The sequence below is a fragment of the Marmota monax genome, unplaced genomic scaffold (assembly GCF_021218885.2).
Source record: "Marmota monax isolate L192 unplaced genomic scaffold, Marmota_monax_Labrador192_F-V1.1 WCK01_AAM20220418_F8-fsc00007, whole genome shotgun sequence".
In the NCBI taxonomy this organism is placed as follows: Eukaryota; Metazoa; Chordata; class Mammalia; order Rodentia; family Sciuridae; genus Marmota; species Marmota monax.
The window spans coordinates 184544-210263 of record NW_026692781.1 but is presented as its reverse complement, the minus strand read 5'-3'; the positions used below and the strand labels follow the sequence as shown (position 1 = coordinate 210263).

The window sequence follows — 25720 nt, the reverse complement described above, 5'->3', positions numbered from 1 at the left end:
CATGGGCTCCTCAGCCACAGGTTCATTCAGCAAAAATAATTACATTTGCACAAAACACTACAGACTTCTTATTATCCCCTAAATAAGGCAGTATAATAATTGCACAGCATTTACATTATAGTAGGTATTATAATAACCTAGATATTAGGTATGAGGGAGGATACCTATAGATTATGTGCAAATACATGCCATTTCATATAAGGGACATGAAGACCTGTAAGTTTAGAAATCTTCAGGGGGATCCACAATTCCCATGGATCATGAAGGACCACTGTAACAATTGCTGACTTTGGATTATTGGTCAGGCTTGAGTGGAAGGGTGACCAGCAAAAAAATAATGGCTGGGGCAGAAATTTGGTATTCCTGGTGTTGAAATGCAAAATAATCAAGTATGGGAAACTAACCAGAGCTTTTCTAACATTCTGTTTTTAGTTGGTCATTCTGTTCATCATTTTTTCCTAGTGTGTATGCCAAAGCGGAGAGAGGCCCATGGAAATGGAACCCTTTTTGAAGGCTTTCGTTTCCTGTGAGCCCCAGAAGAGATCCTTTCCTGACCAATACTAGAAATGTCTCTGGGTAAGAAGGACTTGGAGGGACTGGGCATCCTGTCCATGTGGCTGTTTCCATGAACTGTTTGTAAGTCAGCTCAGCCACCATGCCCTGACCCAGTTCTAATAATCTTGTTTCCATTTTCAATGTCTAAACAAAACTATACCCAAATCTGTGTATTAAAGGTGAAGGGACCAGGGACCATGGAGTCTAATACCTATATTTTAGAAAGGAGAAAATGTAGGATCAAAGAAATTAGTGATTTACTTATGGCAGCACATGTGGAAGACTACCAGGGCTTTCGCTGTCCACTACAGTAGACACAATGCTTCATTAACTCCACCTGGGAAAATAGCAGCCTGTGTTGGTGTGACTGCTGTGTGTGCACATCTGGCACCTGCATTCCTACTTATGTGTCACGGCTCCTTCACACTGCCCTTGTTAACGTTATTCAGAGGAGGGATTTGGTGGGTTTGCATTTGTGGTTGTGCCATATTCTGTATTCATTTGGACTTTTTTTTTTTTAAGATCTGTAACCACAGTTATAGGGCAGTGACAACTGCCTCATGAGATTCAATCAAAAAACATCTGCACAGGTCTTAGCAATAGATATTCAATAACTACATTTTTTTTTCTCTTCTACAACTTGGTTTTTGCTCTTTTTTTTTTTTTTTTTTTTGTTATATGAAGGTTTGAGTTCCCAAAGGAATGATATGATATTATTGCTAAGAGCAGCAGCAGCTTTAGAGGCAGACAACTTGGGTTTAAGTCTGAGCTCCGTCACTTACTAGGTATATGATATTAGGCCAAATATCTGGCTTCTCTATACACCAGATCCTTTACTTGGAACATGAAGATGATAGTATTAACCTCTTTTATTGATGTAAGCATGAGTTAGTGCATGTGAAAATACTTTCCTTCCTTCCTTCTCAGGAAGTTGACTCTGCTGCCCAGGTTGGTCCAAACTTGTGGGTTCTATTGATTCTCCTGCCTCAGTCTCCTGAGCAGCTGGAACTACAGATACATGCTAGTACACCTGGCTAGTACGGTTTCTAACACAGAGTCAACATCCAAGGGTTAACTGTTGATGATATTTGCTAAATCTACTCTTCCCCCGATTCTTATAGGAAGTTATTTTGGGGGCTTAAAGGCACTGGCACTGGATAAACATTTGCTTTGATGTGAAATACACACTATTTGGTACATTATGCCAAAGGTAACTGAAAGATGAGTTCTGTTTTCAAACGTGAAAGGCTAACACACAATTAGGTTGTTATTTCTTGATATCAGTTGTGCTCCTTTTTTGTCATGGGAGGTGAAAGCAAGAACATTTGTATCCTAACCCACAGATGGGTTATGTGACCTCATATAAGTTGTTGAAAACCTAGGCAGAATGAGGGAAAGTTACTTTCTACTCTGGAATTCTGCCATTCCTGATTTAATCCCCTATCCTTTTTAACTTAAAGAGGCAGAGGGTATATTCTTGAGGACTGAGAACTTTTACCTATCTGTGTCTCTTTGGGACTTGAATGACTTCTTATACTTCTTAGCTGCTCACAGTATATTACAGAATACGCTGACTCTCAGCAACCCACCAAGTGTTATTCTCCAGTAAAGTCATGGAAGGAATGCAACCCTTTTCCCCCAGTCTTCCCTCATTTAAACCAACAAATACTTAAGGGGTATCCCATCTTGTGTCAGTTAAATATTTTGGTGCTAGCAGAGAATGAGACAGGCCAGGTCCCAGCCCTCATGGAATTTTCATTCTAACAGGAAAGAAGGAATCAGATGAATTCAGATCCTGATAAATGTGGTGGAAACTAAATGGTGCCAGGGTGGGCCAAGATGGGTGGGAATGAGTGGTTGAGGAGGAAATGGTTTATCTAAAGTTTGAGCTCAAGATGCAGAGTGTCTGAAGTTCTATGGTTAAAAGCATTTGGGTACCAAAACCAAAACCAAACCAAACAACCAAACAAACAAACATACAAACAAAAAACAACAACAAACATTTGGGACTGGAAAGAGCTATGCAAGGCCCTCAAATGTGAAGAGACCAGGTCTGCTTCAGACAGGGCAAAGAATGCCAATGTGAATTAACACATGGGAGTAATGAGTGGAAAGTTCAGAGGTTGGCAGAGGAAGCTCAGTGGTTCTCAGATTTTAGCATGCATCTAAAATCATTTGGAGAGTTGTCAAATATGGCAGAGGCCCTCCCCCTGTGCTTTTGATTGTGTGGGTCTGGGGTAGGGACTGAGAATTTGCATTTCTAAGGTTACAGGAACTGTTACTGTACACTGAAACCACATGGACAGGTCATTTGGGATCTCCTAAACCCATACGTTTTGGATGTATAATCAGTGGATTGGAAGGCTGGTGAAAAATAAGAGATGATGTGATTTGATTTACATATTAGAAAATCACTCTACGGCCGAGGAATGAATTTCAAGAGACGGAAGTAAATGATTGGAACAGTCCAGGCAAGAGATGGTGGCTTAATTGCCAGGGTGGTAGCAGAGAATCCAAAGAAAAGAATACAGTTCAGGATATGTCTTAGAAGTAAGAGCCTAAGAGATTTGGTAATGGATTACAAGTAGGAAATCAGGAACTAAGAAGAATTCAATGTATGCCCAGGAGTTTTACCTGAGTTATGTGGGTGATTAGTGGTGCAGAGAGAGGGAATTAATGAAGGATGTGTATGTAAGAATGAGGTTTGGAGGTGGAGAGAAAAATCAAGGGTTTTGGTTGTATAAATTTTGAGATACCTGTGGGACCTACAAATGGAGATGACCATGAGAATTTTGGGCAAGTGTGTCAGAGCTCAGTAAACAAGTCAGAGTTGGAGGTGGGAATTGGAGAGAGAGCCATCCATAAACATAGATGATATCTGAAGCCATCTGGCTTGATGAAATCACCTGGAGGAGTGTGGAAAAAGAAAATAGCCCAAAAGGGACCCCAGGGTGCTCCAACCTTGAGACAAGGTAGTGTGGAGGATGAGGAATGCTAGTGAGGAATGAAGACAGATTGTGCTGTCACATGAAGAGCCCAGGAAAGAATCCTCAGAAGAGGGCTTGGGCAGTTGTGAAATGGTGTTCCATGTGACTGAGATGACAAAGACAATTTTGTGATTTTTGGAGCCACCTAGGTCATAGTGACCTTGACAAGAGAAACATTGGTTGAGTCACATAACATGACGCAGATTTGAAAAGTGACTCACCAAGAAAAGGGTTGTAGTTCTTAATTGGACTCTTTTAAGAGCACAGTGTTAGGCCCACCTAGGAGCAAACTTTAACTAAATCTTCCCTCATTTCATTATACCCAGATAGAGAAATAGAAATTTCGAGAAGTTGGTCTCCATCTTACAGTTGAAATATAATTTAGGGCCTGTGAAACGTTACCAGTTACTTTGAAGGACTGCCTTATCAATGCTGACCACAGTGAATCTTGTTTGATAGAGGGTGGCTGTTGATTTTCTTTTTGGTTCAGAGACCATAATACTTAAAAGGTTACTGTTTTGGCAGCCCTGACTAAGATAGTGCATGCCTATAATCTCAGCAACTCAGGAGGGTGAGGCAGAAGGATCAAAAGTTCCTGGCCAGGCCAGCAACTTAGTGAGGCCCTAAGCAACTCAGCAAGACCCTGTCTGAAAAACTGAAAAGGATCAGGATGTAACTCTGTTTTAGAGCACCCTTGGGTTCTGCTCCCGGTGATGAAAACAAAGCTATTTTAATACATAAATTTTATTTTTATATTTTTGTCTTTTATACTGAAGCTGCCATTTTGTATACTATTTCTAAGTGAATTTAAGAATCCTATAAAAATCTGTTAAATATAGTAACAGTGAGGTACGATGGAGTCTCATCCAGTTTCCAATTAAGGACATACTGTGTCTCAGGTAATGTTTTATTCTTTTTTGTTGTCTGTTTTCGTTTTAAACCCAGAAGAGATTTGATTGTAATTCTGTGTTGTTGAACTTCTTTTGTTTCCTCCGTTTTAAGGATCTGTAATGATGTGATGATCTCAGTGTACACTGGATTTTGAAGTACTGTGTAAATCAAAATGATAAAAGACCAATAATAGTAATGGGGTACCAGTGGAATTCTGAGTTAAATAAGGTTTTGGTATTTTAAAAATGTTTTAGGACATTTAAAATAGAATGTTAGAGAGCAGGGACCTGCAGAAAAACTGAGACAACCCTGAAGAGCCCTTCTTCAAATCCAGTTCTTGTGATTGTGCCAGAAAGATTTCAGACATGCTGTGCAGAATAATCATAAGTTTATTAGAAGGAATAAGAAAGGGGAAAGAGGGATAAGGAGCCCCTCCTGCCCTCCAGTTTCCAGAGAGTGCTGCCCAGGCCCATCTCTTGACTTCTGGCTGACCACATGAGAATTGCATGAATCACCACCAAGAGAGGATGGTGTGGGGTGCTCAGAGTTGGAGATCTCTCTCTCTCTCTCTCTTTTGTTACCGGGGATTGAACTCAGGGGTATTGGACCATTGAGCCACATCCCCAGCCCTATTTTGTATTTTATTTAGAGACCGAGTCTCACTGAATTGCTTAGCACCTCGATTTTGCTGAGGCTGCCTCAGCCTCCTAAACAGCTAGGATTACAGGGGTGTGCCACCATGCTCAACCAGAGTTTGGGATCTTAAGGAAATTTAATCTCCCAGGTTTTGCCTCAATTTCCTGCCTCCTTAACCTGTTCATTACTATTTAAAGAGCCCTCGGCAAGCTTTCTTTGTGAGGGTCTTGATATTTTAGTTGCCAGTGATGGTTTCCTGGGATGCTGGAGAGTCTAGCCCACCTGGTAGGATGTGACATGATCCTGAAACAATAGCTTATCTTAGGAGATGTAAGGAGGCGGGTTGTTTTTGTTTTTCTGGCATTGGGGATTAAACCCAGGGGTACTTTACCACTAAGCTACATTCTCAGTCCTTTTTGGTTTTTATTTGGCACAGGGTCTTGGTAAATTACTTAGGGACTGGGTAAGTTGTTGAGGCTGACTTCAAACTTTCCATCCTCCTGCCTCCATCTCCCAAATTGCCGGGATTACAGGTGTGCATGGCACTCCACCCAGTGGGAGGTTTTAACATACCAGGCCCCCATCTTTCAGGTGCTTATCTGTTAGATAAGATTTCCTATGGTTTTCATTTGCCCTTCTTCCCTTCTCATCTTTTTCCAGCTCACCCATTCATGAGGTGACTAGTTACCCAATCCTAATAGTGACATTTAATTTAATTTTGTTATTGTATCAAAGCATCTAACTAAAACATTAGGAATACTGGGAAACATGAGAAATGTATTTAAAAGATTTTTATGGTGAATAAATGGCCACCTAAGTTAGAAGCTTAATGCTTCTTAGGATTCAGGGCAAATCCAGGCTTCAGCCTTGTATTCTTTTCATTAGATTATACTATGGAGGAAGTAAATGAGGTAGACTCTTTTCTAATTTTAATGTGAATGGGTCACCATTGAGAGTCTATGGTTGATCCTATAGGTTCTGGGTATCCAAATTCTTCTTTCAAGAGCTGAGTCTCTCCCTTAAAGCACACCTGGACTCCTGCCTCCCACCCTATAGGGAGAGTTTGAGCTGACTTTCTCTGCTCTGGATCTTCAGCCACCCATCTCTTTCAGAACCTTTGTCTTTTGCTTTGCTCCTTTTGCATGTTTCCTACTGGATTGCTAATTCATTATGACAGGATCTCGGTCTCATTCTCAGGTAGTTTCCACTTTTCAGTACCAAAGGTGTGACAAATTCTTTATTAATTAAGGTCATAATAGGTAAAATTAGTGTTCTTAATAGAAGTCTGATGTAAATGATATTTCAACCAGTGCTTTGTTCTCCTTTTTCGTAATAGGCTTATCATTAGTGATTAGAGATGGGTTTTCTTCACACACTCCAAGTACTTTAGGACGTGAGATAGCAACACACATAGAACGTCAGCACTGTGAGTCAGAGTCTACTGCATGCGCAGGAGAGGGGGGAGACTGCTCCAGGAATTTGACTCAATCCCTGATAATTATGTAAAGGTGAAGAGGATGAGGAGGACTTTCCAAGTGAAGACCAGGAAGAGCAAAACGGGGAGATGGTTGCGGAGGATCCTGGGTTTATATTACAGAGCTGACAGAATTTTTAGGGATTGGATGTATTAAGTGACAAAAGGGATACTGGATACCAGGAAACTGAAAGAAATTTGATTTACTAGGTGGGGAGACTTGGTAAGTCTTTTAAAATTTATTTTTGTTGCTATTATAAAAGGAATTTTTCTTTCATCATACTTTCTAGTTAGCTTTTCTTTATGGTTACAAGGACATGAAAGACTGTTACTTAGGGGTTGGGGTTGTGGCTCAGTGGTATATTGCTCACCTAGCATGCGTTAGGCACTGGGTTTGATCCTCGGCACCACATAAAAATGAACTAAAGATATTGTGTATTCATCTACAACTAATATGTTTTTTAAAAGACTATTACTTATTATGGAGTACAGAAGAATTTTTAAATGCCTCCCTTCTAGTGTTTAGATTAGATGCTTTGAAACAATAACAAAATTGAATTTTATTTTCCCTATACCAAGCCAAAGGTATAGATAGGGAAAATAAAAAATTTAAACATAACAATCAACATGAATTAAGGAATGATAAAAGACCAATAATCGTAGTGGGGTACCAGTGGGATTCTGAGTGGAATTCCAGTGGAATTCACTGATTTCTCATCTCCTTTGACTTCTCTGTGGCATTTTACCCAACTCTTCAATTCTAAAGAAGTGGATCAAACCCAGTGCTTCATGCATGCTAGGTGAGCACAACCCCAGCCCAGTACTGTTTTTTTTTTTTTTTTTTTTATGGCTCCATTTGCTTTCCTCTTCTTGAAATGTCCACCATTATTTCTACTCTTACTGTGTATTTCAATTCATTCCCCCAAATCCAGTTTGTTTCCCATCTGTAAAACATTTATGAATTCCTAGGAAAATCGAGTTCTCTTCCTATTACTTTCAGCTATCCATCTGCATACCTATTGTGAATCAGTCACCAAACTTTATGGTAATTTTATATATGTCTGTCAATCCATCAAAGATCTTTATAACTTAGTCTTCTTCAAGAAAATAAATTACATTCTTGGTATGTGGTGATGAACATATTTACTGAATGGAATAGAGGCAAATATAAAATATATCATGTTTTTAGGGAAAAGCAATTTCTCTTCCTTTACCAATCCCTAATAAATTAATGGTTAACATTTTGGTGCATTTCTTTGTGTATGTGAAAAATCTGTATATGCATTTTGGTTTTTATAAAATCAAATCATGCTAGAAAGTTACTTTTTAATATAGATCCTATTTTCTGTTTTTATTTATATTTTAGGAGGAAACCAAAAGCCAAGGCACCACTTCCTCCAGCAGAGATCAAATACATGGATGCCTCTTCAGTTGAGAATTCAGTGGAATCTGCTGCATTCATCATGGAGCAGAAAGAAAACATGATAGATAAAGACATTGAACTCTCCGTGGTTCTACCTGGGGATATCATCAAATCTACTACTGTTCATGGCAGGTATGTTGCAGAAATTAAAGTACTAGGACTTCCATTTATATAATATAATTGTGATTCTGGGGATTGAACCAGGGACCCTTTATCACTGAGCCACATCCTGAGCCCTTTTTATTATTATTATATGTTTCTGAGTCTTGCTAAGTTTCTGAGGGTCTTGATATGTCACTGACACTGCCCTTAAACTTCTAATCCTCCTGCTTCAGCCTCTTTGGTAGCTGGGATTATGGGCATATGCCACCACACCTGGTATTGTGACACGTATCTTCACATTTTTGTCTTTAACTAAACATTTCCTTCATAACTGAATGAAGGAAAAATGTTAAAGCATTTTTCTTTAACAAAGTAAATGCTAACAGGGTAATAAATTTTCTGCCAATGTTTTAATATCAATGCTATGAATTCCAACTCAGTCCAGTGACTTTTAGAATTTCGGATTTTAACTTGTTATTCAGTAAGTTTTTAAAAATAATTCTTTCCTAGAGAAATCACTTATACTGATTTTGTAAGTTAAGCTGATAAAGCCAATGATCTGAAAGAAAACCTGTCTTCTCCTTCCCTATATTTTTCCCACTTTAAGCTGCTGCTTTGATTTTGCAGATGTTGCCATTATTTTAAAATGTAATTATTTATTGAAATAGTCCAATATATCTGTAAAATTAAGATTTTAAAAAATTTCATTGATTTGATTTAATTGGCTAAAAAACCCGAGTTAAATAGAAATCTAAAATCAAATTTTAAGCCAGCAAGAAGTGAGAAGGTGATTTATGAGGCCGATAACTTTAAATACCTGCATAAATGTTGGAAAAATGGAACAAAGCCAAGTGTAATTTTCCATTTCATTATGAAGTGGAAACTTACATAAATGAACTGTATCCTTGATCTTGTTCCACCTTTTACCTTTAGCTGCCCATTGTATCCAGGAGTAGTTTTTAGAATGAAAACTGTATTCACCTTAGTACAAGTGAGTGTGTATATATCTAGGAATCTACAAATATATGGAAAACAAAAGAATAAGTAGGCAATAGATTGAATATTGCATTCTTATTTCCAGTTTTGTCCAGAAAACTCATTCAAAATAACCTTAAGATTTATTAGAGTCATATGTAACTTAACAAATTATTTAAAATAGATGAAATATAATAGTTCAGCTTTAGCAAATTAAACATAGTATTAATTAAATCTGAGTAAGTTGCATTTTACCATTCATTGTTTGTAGTGAAAGTAGGTCTACAGCTCACACATGAAACCCTATTTGCAAGGCTGCAAGACCTGTGAATGTCTATGGTGGGATCTTGCCTGCACCTGCATTTTGGCTTCTTGGTGAGGAAAGCATCTTGGAAATTGGAGACAATGGCCATCATCTAAAATATTATTGTTACTCTAGTTTTAAAGCAGTAATAAGAATGGATATTACTAAGCATAATAAAAACAATTCCTCTTATTTTTCCCTGAATTAAAAGTAAGTTAAACAAAAAAAAAAAAAAAAGAAAGAAAGAAAAAAAAGAAAAACATTTTTTCTAGTTCTTCACTGCCACTTACAGGTAACACCAATGAGCCTCCATATTTGTCCTTGGGTGTACCCGTCATCTCTATATGTTGCTGTATTTTCTAATGTCTATCAACCAGTTTCTGAGATCTTTAGATTTTTTTCTTTTTAAGCTTAGTGACTTCAATATCACAATCATGGTTTCCCCCTCCATCCTGCTGCCCATAACAGTTATCTTAGACTTTCTTTACACTGTCTTTAACTCTGGGAACCTCCATCCATGGTCAACTTGCCCTGCACCAGGGAATGGTGGCATTGCTTCACTTTAAAACTGTCCATTACTGAGATGTTAGGTTCCTTCCTCAATGTTTTAACATGTAGCTTGTCTGCTTCTTGTTTGCGCCTCACTTTCAAGTCTAATTTATGTCCTTTCTTCATGTTGCTGCTTTTTCGTCATATCCATATTTTCTTTGTCTGATAGGTTCTGCAACAGGCATTTGTCCTGCATTTGTACTCACCAGGACCCTAGACTCTTCTCACCCTTTTCTTGCTCTTGCAGCATGGTTAGGTCCTAACTCCTTAAACTTGAGTAATTTTCCATCAATCAGCTTTGTATTTCTGGGCCACCAATCGTTGAATTGCTGGAGTTTTCTTATCTGCACACATGTATTATGCCTGAATTGTTAGGATTAAAAAAGACATCATGTATTGATAGGATTAAATGTATTACTATCAGTGCTTGGCACATGTTGATTTCCCTGTGTGTTTGTATGTTTTGCCTATGCCTGGGGATCAAACCCTGGGCCTCATGCATGCTAGGCAAGCATGTGCTCTGCCACTGACCTACATCATCAGCCTGCTTTTTCCTCTATTTTCTATTGGGAGTTGCTTTCCTTCACCCTGGGATCATTCCATTTACCTAAACCCACAGATTAATCTGACTAAAGCACCTCTCAGTTTGTGGGACTACCTTTGATAAAAGACTGCAAGGGACGGCAATTTGATACCATAATAAGGAAGTCCAATCTACCAAGTGTGGAGATTGGGACATGTGATTTTCTTCTCCTCTGACATTATGTAGGCTTTTGCTTCACTACTCTCCTTTGTGTAAGCTTCACCACATGATTCTTTGTTCTTCTATGGTACTTTACCGTTTTCATCTCTATACCTTTATGAACATCTGTCCCACCCCCATGGAACTTACCACCCTCATATTCTCCAGTCAGCTTATGTAGCTCAAATGCCACTTTTTATATAAAGGCTCCCTGATGTCTCCAGAATCAATTGTTAGCTCTGGCTTCCAGAATCTTCTGACTTGATACTAGGTTTTCATATACTGTCCTGTGTATGCATTTTCTTTTTGAGTAAACCATATAGGCCATGAGAGGATGTCATCCCTTTTCTTCAAAATGCTTAACAGTTTCTTACAATGTATGAGGCACTTAATAAATTCATTAGAATAAATAAATAAATAAATCCTTACATGTAGTTGCTTTTCCAAAATCTTTTAAGGAAAGATATATTCTCCAGGTAGAGAATGAAGTAGGCATGCCTGGAATTGGAATGTCTGATTTTTTTTTTTTTTTTTCCCAAGAAGAAATGTTCATACACAGACAGATATTCTGTTGCTGAAAAATATTAGCTAATTAATGTGAAGACTGATAATGACAAAGATAAATTTCTTATGACTTTTTACTATAAAAGAAATCGGAAAAATATCTACAGAATGAGAAAAGAATTTGGACGACTAGGGGAAGCTAATTTTAAACAAGTTTAAATGCATGAGAACTTTTTTGATCAGAGACACTGAAGGGCCTCTAATATATTTTTTTGTTGTTGTTTTTAGAGAGAGAGAGAGAGTTTTTTAATATTTATTTTTTTAGTTTTCGGTGGACACAACATCTTCATTTTATGTGGTGCTGAGGATTGAACCCAGCGCCCTACACATGCCAGGCAAGCGCGCTACCGCTTGAGCCACATCCCCAGCCCTCTAATATAAATTTTTGAGACCAACTTTTCTGAATTTATCTAAATGTTCCTTATATGTTTATTTTGGTGATATTGATTATGTACTTGCTGTGAAAATAGTATTAATATTACATTGAAATATGTAGTTAGAATCCTTCAAATATATATTTTGATCACTTAACTTTTCAGAATTTTTGTCTCCAAAAATGAATTCTTAAGGGAGAATTTTAGAACTTTCCCCTCGATTTCTTGTGTGTTTCATGCAGAGGGCCCTCCAGAACGTTCCATTCAAGGAAATGCAAGTACATAGCATTATCTTCAGAAGAATGCCCTTGCTTTTATCTTGATTTTCACCAGAAGTTTACTCAGATTTGGGAACACAATAAGGTTGGAGGTAGTAATAGATAATGCTCAAGGGAAACTAAAAGCATATTATCCCAAATTAGGTTGGTAGCCTCCTGCTAGTTCAACAACATTTGCAAGAGGCTAGAAGTCACGCTCTCTGCCATCTTGTTTTGTGATCCTGCTCTCACATTGATGTCCACTGCAGTGCTGGGTTGCATGGATGACTGAAGGAAAGAGGAGTTAAAGCATCTTATTTATATATAACTTCACTGTAGTATAGAGGTGTGTGTGTGTGTGTGTGTGTGTGTGTGTGTGTGTCTACATACTGGTAAATTACCTTTTTCACCAAAGCAGTTCTTGCTTTATTTAAAAGTGAATGTCAAAAAATATGGCCGTTATAGACAAATTGCCTAGAGGCTGTCCCCCTCAGAAACTTTCTGCTAGTACTTGGAAAAAGTTAATTTTTAGAAAAATGTAGTTCACAGCCTAAACTAATATAGACACTACAGAAAATAAGGGAATATGTGGGTACGTTTGTATCATTCTAGATCCTTATGGTTATGTTTCTGCTTGGTATGTAATTATTACTCACTGAATAAGCCTTAGTTCATTTTTCCTCTGGGATGTATTTTTAAAGCAAAATGTTGAGTTCGGAAAATTTGATAAAAAGTTGACATTTTATCTTTTTTAGCCTATAGGGAGAACATTCATGGATAAACTAGCATACAATAGGGGAAAGGGAAAAAAAAACACCATATATAAAAGAGGAGGATATTTTTCTCTTTTTTCATAAATAGAAATTTGTTTTGGTTTAAGCAAAATTGAGGATATCATATATGAAAACACAAGAAAATGTAGAACTTGAAGCTTCAAGTTCCAACTAGAAGTTACAGGTTCCTTCATGACTTTCTGTGATTTCAAACAAGTCACCTCACCTCTCTGAGCTTTTCCTTTAAAATGACCCAGAGACATATTGTACATGTTTGGGGGGTACCCTGATTTACAGGTTCAGTACCACCAGCAGTTTTGACTGGCACTGGGTAGGTCAGCTATGGAACTCAGGAGCATTTTATATGGAGTACATCGCCACCTATTGGCAACAAGTAGACTTAAAAATGGCAAGATAATAACTACTGCATCATTGAAGGGCCTTTTTGTTAAAGCAGTAATACAATAGCAAGGAACTTAGAAGAATTGAAAAAGTTCAATCATTAATTGAAAAGTGCCAAATGATGACAGATATGTGGTAAATACATGTCTATAACAGGTTAATTTTTAAAAACACTAATATATATATATATATATATATATATATATATATATATATATATATATATATATATTCATGTTCATAGCTACAAGAATACTTAAATCTGGGGTTAGAGTCTTATGCAGTCATTGCTGCTGAAAAGAAAATTTGGAATTTTAACTATTAAAGTATTTAAGTGTATAAGCATTGCTGGCGTTTTTAATTGGTGGGACTGAAAAATGCTGTAATTAGTCTCTGTTATTGCCCTGTTGTCCCCTATAGCCCTCAAGCCTTTGTTGGTTGAGTGCTCTGCTGGCTTGAGAATGGGGCGGCAGACGGATCACATGTGTCCTCGGAATGCTGTTCCCAGCAGGGCTACCCTCTTCCCTTTCCTGGCATGTAACAATGAGTCTTCTTAATTTTAGCTTTCAATTTTTTATGATTAAAAATGCGATAGTTGGACATTTTAGGAAATTGGGAAATACAAGTAAGCCCTCCAAATTAAAAATATGATGTAATTATTGAGTAGACAGATTACAACTATTTACTCTATGGTATCTAATTTTTTATTCACATACACATGTCTGTACATACACCTGTATGTACACTGTAGAATTTTTTACGCCAGCATGGCATTATAATGTGCAATCTATTTTGTGACCTGCTTTTGTTCAGTTAATGACTCACAACTTCCATGTCAATAACATTTCATCCTTTGTGTTCAAATTGCCCCTGTTGCCATGAGATGTATTTGTAGTATTTTTGTTTTCATAAGGGTGTATATGCATGTTTAGGAGATAAGTTCTTAAAGTATTTATGAAGGTAACTATTTATAATTACCTCTAAATATCAAATTCAAGATAAATGACCAGGTAGAGTCCGGGATAAAACGGTGATGTTTGAAGATTTTTTTTCACATTTTAGCAATATTCTGTGTTTACTAATAGATATAAGAATTTTTGGTCTGCATTTATAAGGGATTTGGACTCAACTCAGTTTTGAGGATTTAATGAAAATGTGTAAAATATATTGCTAGATACTGGGAAAGAATCATAATAAAAAAGAATTTTTATTTAGAGATACTTATCAGATGCGTGAAATCCATCTCTTTGCAATAAGTCCTTATCATTATGCATTCCCATGTTCCTTGAACAGTCCCCATTGGCACCTGGTATCCCCTGGCCATTACTAATGGTGCCCCCTTTTGCTCCCAGGTGTCCTAGTGAGGATAAGTTGCAGAGCTATCCTACTGGTAAATGACCTTGTTTGAGTACCTGGAGTGTTTGTAAATTCACTGAAATAGTTTTTGCTATACCTTGTTGTTCTCAAAGCTCTTTATTGAACCATGATCTGTGTTTTTTGATTCAGAGTTAGATCTTTTAAACACAGAAATAGAAGACTTATCCTAACCTTAGGTAACAAAACTAGGGCAGGATTTCCACCACCATGTGTCATGAATGCGAAAGGGTCACAGAGGGATTAGGGATAATTTAGTGAAGTCATTAATCTGTAAAGTAAAATTTATAGCAGATATCCTATTCCAAACTCTATCTGTTGTGCTGATGGGCAATACTTGAGGTACCATAGGGCTAAAATGTAGCTGAAGGAATACTGCATTGGGAAGTCAGGAAATTCTAATCCTGACTGTACTCTGAACTCTGTATGTAAGCTGGTCATGTAACCTCTCAAACCTTAGTTGCTCCATTCATAAAGTGAAAAGCTTTCATGGGGGTTGTGAGCTCAAATGAGATAATAGATATGAATCTCTAATACAAAGGACTGTTATTTATTTCTAAAGGAAGTGGGAAATCTCATAGGGATTTATTCATTTCAAAGAAGAAATCTGAAAATAAATAGCCTTCCAGAATATCATAATTTTGCAAGAGGTAAACAGAAGTTAATACCACACAAACCTGTTAAATAATACATTGAACTACAATTCAAAGCAATATGGTAATAAGAACAAGGGAAAGACTGAGACATAGTTGAGGAAGTGATGATCAAGTTCATACACTCTGCTTTTAATAATTTGCCTCAGCTTTCTGATTGGAATGCTGGGGTGCACTCCTACCTCAGGGAACAGGAGGACAGGCATCTTCCCTGTGGTGATCCATGGTAGATCTCTTAGCCAGCTGGGGTCGGGTAGTTATCATCATGACCTAAGGTACTGTCTTAGGCAGAAGTAGTTTGGCAGAAAATTTGGTAGAAAATTCTAAACAACTCTATTCAAGAGATGATTTCATTTTCTGTGGGTGCAATTTGTGAATAGTTGACCCCAGCAGCCATTGAACACCAGACCTGCTTTAGAGAATGTTGTACTTTGATAGTAGAGCTGGACAGTGAGAAACTTCCATCCTCAAAATCTTCTGGTCAGGGTCAACTGTTTCATATTAGTGCCCAATACTGGAGCTCTAGATAAAAATATCTCGCTTCCAAACTGGTCTGAGACTACGTTTAGAAAGGTCTTGGCCTACCTTTGTGTGAACAGGGCATAGCTTCTGTTACTCAAATTTGTTAATAAATAGAAACCAAAGTTTTCTAGTTTTTGTATGTGTTCCTGTAAATCTCCTTTCAACTGCTGTGCTTTTTCATGTGTCAGGTGCCATAGAGACGCCAGCTGTACATCGTTTGCTCTGTGTCTTGAACACTGAGGTTCAAACAGACTTATGTTATGAGAAAATAATCACTGATGCCTGTAAACCCCTCCTACAACAGCTTGGACCTACTGAATGCCTCATATTAGGTGCTGGGAATAAGGATTGCCGAGATGTGGTCCTGCTATAGAGGAATTCCTATCTAGGTACAAATGGATCCCAGATAGCATCTTGAGCTTACTGTGTCCTGAAGGTCTGGATAAGATTGGCCTGGACCCTTATCCCACTTGCTGTGGAAAGTTCATTCCCCTTTGTGATCTTATTGTAAGTTTAGGGCACCGCTGGCTCTGACTTATTTGTATTTTGCCTACGTAGTTTCTTATCTTTTGGTCTCCTTTCTCTTCTTGACTTCACCCCTCCTGAAGTCATGATGACCTTAGCGATGGTGTGTGGTCATCAAAAGGAGAGGTTAGTAAGATTATCTATCACATAGCAATCTCTGCACGTTTGTGTTTCAGGGATCTTATTGGGCCCTTTCAGCAATGCTGCCACTTTTTGATGTCCCTGCAATCCGACCTCTACACTGGCTCAGTCCTCTTTCTACTTTGGCTTTAATCCCACTAGCTCACTACAAAATATATGTGGACTCTGACTTGTCTGAGCCACTACCGTCTCCCACCTAAATTTTGGCAATACTCTTGTATGTAACTGCTTCTCCAGGCTATTCTGAATGTAGCGTTCAGAATATAATCTTTTTAAACATAAAGCAGATCACATCACTGCTCAGAACTCTCTCAGGCTTTTTAGTTCACACCATAAGATCTCAGATCTTTCTGTGAAAGGCCTTTAAGCATAAAATTAGCACCCTGATTTTATTCCTACTGCTTTCACCTTAGCCCACTGGTTTTTGTTTTTTATTTTAATCCCATACATTTTGGAATTATCATGAAGAATTGAACCTGGAATTACAGAATGAGAGAATACACTCATAAATATGTCCTGCCTCAGGGCCTCAGTAATCCAGGCAGAGTAGGGAAATACAGTTCTTCCAGATATCCCATTCCCTCCAGGCCTCTATTCTAAAGCCATTTTTTTTTTTTTTTCAGTTTGGCATTCCCTGACCTTTTACTTTTCATCTCAATATTTATCACTATATGATGTCCCATAGATTGTACATTTTTATTCTCTACTGTCTGGATTGGTGTTTTGTAAATGGCAGCTTGCCTCAGAAGGGGATGAGGTGCTGGTCAAAGCACAGGCTGCTGTCCCTCACCACAGGCTCTGATGCCCTGGTCCAGGCTGGGGCTTGAGAACCTGCATTAATTACACATTTTGAGCATCCAGAAATGCACTGGTCCATGGGTCACATTTTGAGAACGAATGTAGTAGAACTACTCTGTCCAAAATGGTAGCCATTCACTACACGTGTCTTATAAATTGAATTTAAGTTAAATGAAATTTGAAATTCAATTTGTTAGTCCACCAGCTGTATGGTCACTTATTGGATTGCAAATATTAGAACATTTCCATAACTGCAGAAAGTTCTATTTGACACATTTCTGTAGAATATAAACTACATAAAGGTGGATTTCTTTTCTGCTTTTATTTTTCTCTTTCGCCTAGAGCACATCCTCATGCTTATAGATAAAGTCCACCTGGAGCTTACTTGGCTTAAAAAATAAGGTAGAAACCCAAATTTTAGATGACTAGTTAGTGTCTCCAGAAATCTCAAAAGACCGCTATCATGCAGTATTAAATTTGTATATGCATTTGTACCTATGGCAGAATTTTCTGGTATGTTGTATTTATCTAAGACTGGGAATATTTTCAGGACAGAATTGGCTTCTGGAATTATCAAAAAGAATTGAACCTGGAATTACAGAATGAGAGAATACACTCGTAAAGATATTCTGTGGTTTTCATTTGGCTTTCAAAGAGGCATTTTTATTTCAGCAGTGTTGTTTGACCTCAAGATCCCACAGGGCTAAACAACTGACCCTTCCCCACCTCTGCATGAAACTCCTTTTCTTGAAAACACTAAGTTGCAGAGACCACAAAATGGGAACTTCTCCTGGGGGAGTGGGGTGAGATGCTATGTGAAAACAGATGTACTAAGTTTTATACGGCACACTGAATGCTGAGATTTCTAACCTCATTTTCCTATCAAATTTCTGAACACCAGTAGCTAGGTTTTTATCTCTAGTTTTGCTGACATTTATGTTTTCCAGTGGTAGGGAATGGCTGGCACTCAGGTTACCCTGAAGTGAAGCACATGGACCCATACCTCCTTCCATAAAAACAGGACTTTTACACAGTGTTGTAGTGCCTTATTATTAAGTGTGAACTAACAGTTAAGGATTTCCAGGCATTTGAGGAAAACACATGATACAAAAGATTTTTTTTTTTTAGTTTGTTTTCCTTAGGGCTGACAATTAAGAAAGGCCCAGAGACCACATTGTTCTTTGGATGGTGTTAGTGAAAACACAAGTCTGTAACATCTGTTGAAAGGGAAGCCAAATATTGAGAAGTGTCCCTAGATCTCAAGTTGGGTATGAAAGTGCCTACAGAAATAGATCCTATATTACCATTAGTATTTCACACTCGGTCACTATTTCAAATGATTTCATGCATTTACTTGACTACTTTTTTATTGTCTAACACAGGCCCCATAAATTTTTTTCTGTCAAAGGCCAGATAGTAAAAATATTAGACATACTTCAATCTGCACAGTGTAACACGAAAGCAGGTTGAGTCATTATAGAAACAAACAGGCATGGCTATGTTCCAGTAAAACTTATTTATAAAAACAGACTGTGGGTGTAGTTGACCTGCACGTTGTAGTTGGCTGACACTTGGTCTACCTCATGTAGTTGAGTTAGATCTATGAGGACAGGTGCACCATAATATTTGTATTAGGATGCAAAGCCTAGGAAATGTTAAACAAATATTTTTGAATGATTTAAGAAATATGTACTCTTTAGGATTTTGCATGTTTCCTCGTAGATACTTACTATCTGTTTTGCAAAGCCAAAATGGTGGTGATTTCACATACTTCATTTTATGAGAACTTTGGAATATGGCCAATTCGTAAGCTAAAGATTGCCAGTATTCCAAATAAATTTCTAAAGAAGTGCTTAGTAAATTGACTAGTCTTAATTGACTTACTCTTAATGAGTACTCATCTCCTCCTGAAATTTATAATGCAAAAAAAATTGACAAAAGCATATAGGCAATTGCTAAAGCAACTTTAGGAACTAAGTTCTCTTAAATGCTACCTAGGAAAATATTATAATTTTATTTGATAAAACATAGTTAGAATTTTAAGCTGATTTTACAAATACTACAGTGTAGCATTACTTTATCTATTGAAGGCACCTGCCTGTGTGTGTGAAGAATTCTCAAAACAATAGCTAACAGTTACTGAGGTGGTTTTGTGGACCCTATGATCAGCATTTCTCTTGTTTTACAGCAAACCAATGATGGACTTGCTGATATTTCTCTGTGCCCAGTATCATTTAAATCCATCAAGCTACACCATCGATCTGCTGTCTGCTGAAAAGAATCACATTAAATTTAAGCCAAACACACCAATAGGAATGTTGGAGGTAGAGAAGGTAATTTTAAAGCCAAAAATTTTGGACAAGAAAAAACCTACACCAATAATACCCGAGGTAAGGATTGCATTTTTGATTTTGATGTTTCATGGCCAAGATATTAAGTTAATCTTTCAGTTATTAGCTCTTTCCAAAGGAGATAAAAATTGGGTTTTTAGTCAACTTGAAAATGGTTATTATGTTTTCTTGGGCCACAATGTTTAGAATCCAGTTGGTTATTGATCCTGTATCAACTAGAATTGGAGGAATACTTTAGAAATTGAATGTTATAAAGTGATTGATAGGCTGTATCAGAGCCTGAAAATTATGTACATGCTGGATTTTAAACTATGCTTTTAAAAATTCTTTGTTTAATGGAAGATTTAGAATCTTTTAATGAAAATTCACTTAAGAATTTATTATATTTTGGTTTCTCTATTTAGTAAGTGGCAGTTGTCATTTAATAATGTTATTTATGCTGCACAGTGACTCAGTTTTCCTTAATATATGAATTTTAACTAAGAAATTTAAACCATAACGATTCTAAAATAATTAGTTATTAGATTTTTTTTTTGTGTGTGTATGTGTATGTGTGTGTGTGTGAGAAAGAGAGAGAGATTGATTGATTGATTGATTGATTGCTGGGGATGGAACTCAAGAAGGCTTTTTGCATGCTAGACAAACTCTGTCCCTGAGCAGCATCCTCAGCCCTTAATCAGTTATTCTTTAAAAAATTATTCTGTTGGTATAAACAGTGGGGTAGAAGTTTATGGTTTTCATGAATAATCTTTTATTATGAATATTCACAACTTTTTACTTCATAAAATATAAAATTTTATATCTTAAGTGGATAGTTCATTCACATGTGATTTGAACACATGTATTGTCATATTTCTTCATATTATGAAGTTTTTACAAAGTCAACAGGGTTTTTTATAACAACATTTTCTTTTATATGTAATTAAATACTGAATATTAAAATATTACACAAAATTCTTTTTTTGTCTAGGTGTATGTTTACTGGATTTACTTGCTGTTTATTCATCTGTTAACCTGCTGTTTAAACTACTATGGAAGTAGTTTTATTTATGCTGTAGCATGCACATTATATAAAGGAGCCCTTCAATTATATGTGGTGTCTTTATGAATAAATGTCTTTGATATCTATGAACTAGATTATATTTAGTTGCTAAGTTCCTTTTACATAGGATTTAATTTAGTTACATCAAAGTTATGAGATAAAGATTTTCAATAATTTTGAATTATTAGCATAGATATAGATACAGGAATACTCTAATAATCTTTACTATATTAAAAATAACCAAAGTATAATAATAGTAACAACAAAAACTAATCACAAGAGAAAGTGTACTTTCATAATTTCCTCTGTGGCACACACTGTGCTAAACTCCTTATATGATTTTTCTAATTTATTATGCTTTGAATAGAGAGACACAAATATTCTAGTGGTTTTTCAAAAGATTCCTCTTTTAGTTGAGGCAACTAACTGACAAATGATTCAAAATATAAATATTCCTTAAATAAAGAATAGGATAAAACATGGGTGGTCTCTGTATTATTATGTATGTTGTTAATTTTAAAGTAAACAATGTAAAAACACTGGACATGAGGTTTTCTCTTCTTTGGTTTAAATCTGCTTAATTTATTATACAAGGGTTGTGGATTATTTAATGTGAATTACGTAATCATTTATTTCTTTTGCAGTACTGGGAACTGAATGCAGGGCTCTCTGCCATGGAGCTACATCCCCAGTTCTTTTTATTTTGAGGCAGGATCTCACCAAGTTGTCAAGGCTGGCCTTGAACTTGTGATCCTCTTGCCTCACCCACCTGAGTAACTGAGATTATAAGGGAGCACCACAAACCTGGCCAATTTAGATTGTTCGATATGCAAACTAATATTTGTTTCTTAGAATTTGCTTTAGATATAGGAAATAACACTAATGAAAAAGAGAATAAGAAAGAACTGTTTATAAATATTGTAAATAAACTCATTATTTTAGACATTATAGAAAGCTTATTTTAATAAATTATGGTGTAACTCTAGCTTTAATCCATGTTTCAGAAAACTGTGAGAGTAGTGATCAATTTCAAGAAAACACAGAAGGCCATAGTGAGAGTCAGTCCACATGCTCCCCTTCAGGAACTGGCTCCTGTCATATGTAGCAAGTGTGAGTTTGACCCACTGCACACACTGCTGATGAAAGACTACCAGTCCCAGGAGCCCCTCGACTTGACAAAATCTCTCAATGACCTGGGACTACGGGAGTTATATGCCATGGATATCAGCAGAGGTGAGTTAGGCCTTTCATTTTACTCATTGAACAAAATGTGCATACGTGTATGTGCTGTGTTTATGTACAGGTGTTCTCAGGTTCATAATGACGAGAGGGAAGTAAATTCATGTTGTTGGGAATAAGAAGAAAGCACTAAATAAAAACAAACACTTGGAAATAAAACAAATCAATTTAAATATAAAACAACTTGATTTCAGTTACTAAAATAGGAATAAAAATTTTGTAGCTATTATCCACATTTTTTTTTTCAAAATTCAACTTAATTCTTTGTGGTTTTAGATTTAAACGGAAAACAAAATTTACATGAGAACTCATTGTTTTAATCAAGTGTGAGTTACTGTAGAATTTGTATGAGGTTTTAATTATACAAGTTTGGAAATTTCTTGCCTATTTTTCCCCCCTAAGGTCAACATCCACAATAAACTGGCTTATAAAATGAATCAATTTAATTTCAAAATTTTTCCAAACATCTTGCAGTTTTAATCTATAGAAATAATGTTTTGTATTAAAAGTTTTGGAGATTTTAGATGATGCTGGTTTGTCTGGTATCTTACACACCCAGGCAAACGTATTTATCAAACATGAATATGTCTTACTAGGATAAAGAAAACTTTAGTGAAGCAAACAATTACATACTCTGCACAGAGACCTTCAAACATGCTGGTGTTTTAGCATTATGTAATTCAGAGACTACTTTCTCAACTCAGTAATGTTTTTTACTTGAATAATCAGCATCTTCACAGTCAATTTACCCTCTTTTGCCCCCTCCTGTAGCCACTTCTGTTACTGCCTTCAATAAGTCATCTCTACAAGGTAAGACACATAAATCAGTAGAAACTATAAATTATAACATGAAATTGGGTATGTTGAAAATAAACTTCTAATTTTTCCCGTTTTCTTAACATTACTAACATACATTCTGTAAGAGATTTTTAACTTGGACTTTGCTTTTATTTCCTAAAAAATAATTTATATGTTCCCTGTTTTGATCTCTGAATTTAATTATGATAATTTTATTTCAACAAATACTTAAAAAATTATATCATCCTAAAAGTAGGAGAAAACATAATTCTTACTCTTATATAAGAAAAAGTGACTTTGTTTGGAACTTTATTGAGTACTAGTGGTAGTACTTCAATGATATTATAGAAGGATCTCAGATTTTTTTCTGTTGAACAGCTATTCAGAAAAATAATGGTATATTCATAATAGGACTTTTTTGTAGTCATTAAAATCATTTGTGAACATTTTATAATAACATGGAAAGTGCTTATGCTAAAATTAGCTTTTAAGCATATAAATGTGTTTAATATAATATGAAAAAAACAAATGAAATTTCTGAAAGGAAATAGATAAAATTTTTTAATAGTGTTTACCTTTGGGTAGTTGGACTATGGTTGACTTTTCATAGTTCTTTATGCTATAGGATTTTATAATGAACATGTAATTTTCATAGAGAAAAAACTTTATTAAGAATTGTCTAATAATAAACTCTGGAAGTTGTTTTCCCCCATTAAAAAAGAATAGGCTCAGGTAATTGATTACTCTAATAATTACCAAACTACTTTTAAAAAACTTAATAGCTACACATTCTCTCTTATTGTATTATTAGAATCATTTTTGTTGACTATTTGCAAATTTCCTTTAAAGCACACCGATACTTTCAATTCCAAAAATTAAGCCCACAAGTAAATATTTATTATCAATAGCCATCATGAAGGCTAGCATAATCAAAGGAGATGAAAATTCTTATGATCTTAAATTATATGCTAAGAATTAGAAAGCAGGCATTTTAATTCTGACATACATTGGCTATCAGTCCTGTTCAGCAAGCTGATGGGAACAGCCTTATATATCTGGACTTATCTTCCACTTCTATAATAATTTAATAAAACAAAAATTGAAAAAAATGGTTTCTGTGTTCCTTCCAGAAACGGTACTTTTACTTGCACTTGGCTTCTGCTCCTAACTTTGCCACTCTGTATGTATTTAACCCTAAGCAAATTCCATAATCCTTTGTACCTCCTCGTTTTGAAAGTGTTGAATATATAGATTTCTACTATCCCTTCCAGCAATGGAAGTATGTGATTTTACAGATGACTGAATGCTCTGGATAAGATTAAGAAAGCTTCTTTTACAGTGTCTACAGGTCAATCCAAAGTGCTGTAAGTGTCCTCAGCTCTTAAGTTGTTTGGTATCATTGCAAACTACAGTATTTGAGTTGTTTTTTAAAATAGGCTAAAATTTTCACTTGTCTTAGTGTTTCACTTTGACTTGTAGTGATCCCTACTTATAACTTTAGGGAAGATGGGTTAACTAGTGCAGAGGATGACAAGATGTCTGGAAAAATCATCATTTGAAATACCCTCGAGATAAATAAATAAATATTCTCCCAGTATTGAGGATTGAACTCAAGGGTGCTCTTCACTGAGCTACATCCCCAGCCCTTGTTAGAATTGCTTTATTTTGAGGCATGGTCTCGATACATTGCCCAGGTTGGCCTTGAACTTGTGATCCTCCTGCCTCAGTCTCCTCCATAGTTAGGATTGCAGGCATGTGCCACCATGCTTGGCACTCTGGTTATATTTATTGTATTGTGCCACCATATGAATTTTCCACCTGTTCTTCTAACTAAACTTAATTGTGTGTGCATATATACTCATTTAGTAGGGGATTCTATCTTAAAATGAAATAGTGGCATAAAAAAGAAAAACCACAAGTATTACAAAATCTTTAAATAGATACTGGTTTCAGTTTTACCATGTAAAACCTGTGTATCTTTGTGCAAGTTATTCAAATCTCTGATCACCTGGCTCCTTAGATGTGAATTCGAGTGATAACATTGCTTATATTTCTTTATATCTATAGGGTAAATGCTGGCATTCCTCAAATAAGAAGGGCTCAGAATTGTAACTAATGATAACTCCCTCAAAAAGATGTTCTAAATATTTATTAAAATAAATGTTCAATAAATGAAATAAATCATGATAATGTAGGGAATATTTATTTATTTATTTATCTCGAGGGTATTTCAAATGATGATTTTTCCAGACATCTTGTCATCCTCTGCACTAGTTAACCCATCTTCCCTAAAGTTATAAGTAGGGATCACTACAAGTCAAAGTGAAACACTAAGACAAGTGAAAATTTTAGCCTATTTTAAAAAACAACTCAAATACTATAGTTTGCAATGATACCAAACAACTTAAGAGCTGAGGACACTTTAAACATAAAGTCCTATCCACCTGTTCATCATTATTAATTGTTACTATTGTTAGGCTTTTCATGCAGAATGCATGCTACTTAATTAATATTTGGATTATCAGATATGAGTTTTAATTTGTGGAATATAGTTTTTCTTTAATGTTATCGAGACATATTGCATTAATATTTATTGGTACTATCTTTGCCTTCCTAGAGAAGTCCCTACATTATCATGATTTATTTCATTTATTGAACATTTATTTTAAATATTTAAGAATGTATATTTACTATGCTCTGCTATATCAAATTTTGACACACAGTGCTTTGTTTTCAATGTCATTGATATTACATTGTGATTTGCTACAAAACCCTTGTTTTTTGTAAAATAATGCTTTTGAAATTTATTCCTGTCCTAATTTTTTTTTTTTATTTGCAATTCGTTTGTTGACAAAACCAGGTCATTTGTTTTATAGTTTCTTACTCAGAATTTTGGTGATGTATCCTTGTCACATGTTTCTTTGTCCCCTCTATTTCCTGAAATTTGACTATTAAATCTAGAGCCTTAATCAGGTTTTAGTGACATATCTCTGGCAAGAATATAGTAGCCAGGCATGGTGGCACTCGCCTGTAGTTCAACTACGCTGGAGGCTGAGGTACAAGGATTGGTTGAGCCCAGGAGTCAGCCTGTACTACATAGGGAGACCCTGCCTCCAAAAAATAGAGAAAAAAGAAAGAAAACTTTGTAGGTATTATTTTTGTGTTACCATTAACAGACAGTAACATGCTATCATCTTTTCTGATGTTAGCCAACAACAATTATTGTCTGCATCTTAAACAGTGATTGATAAAGGACAATAGTGTATATA

At 36.0% G+C, this 25720-nt stretch overlaps 1 protein-coding gene across 9 annotated transcripts in view; it reads left to right on the top strand.

The window, feature by feature from the left end:
• Positions 1-25720, top strand: part of Cobll1 (cordon-bleu WH2 repeat protein like 1) — a 166059-nt gene that overhangs the window by 92754 nt on the left and 47585 nt on the right. For 7 of the 9 annotated variants that reach the window (XR_009226999.1, XR_009226998.1, XM_046447158.1 and 4 more), the window contains 4 exons: positions 7910-8098; positions 19210-19411; positions 21419-21647; positions 22425-22463. Coding sequence is in view for 7 of the 9 variants with exons in the window: in XM_046447158.1 (XP_046303114.1) it covers positions 7910-8098; positions 19210-19411; positions 21419-21647; positions 22425-22463 (659 nt within the window). In the remaining 2 variants the exon portion in view is untranslated. The remainder of the gene's footprint in view (positions 1-7909; positions 8099-19209; positions 19412-21418; positions 21648-22424; positions 22464-25720) is intronic. The other 2 variants (XM_046447159.1, XM_046447155.1) reach the window with 1 other exon arrangement.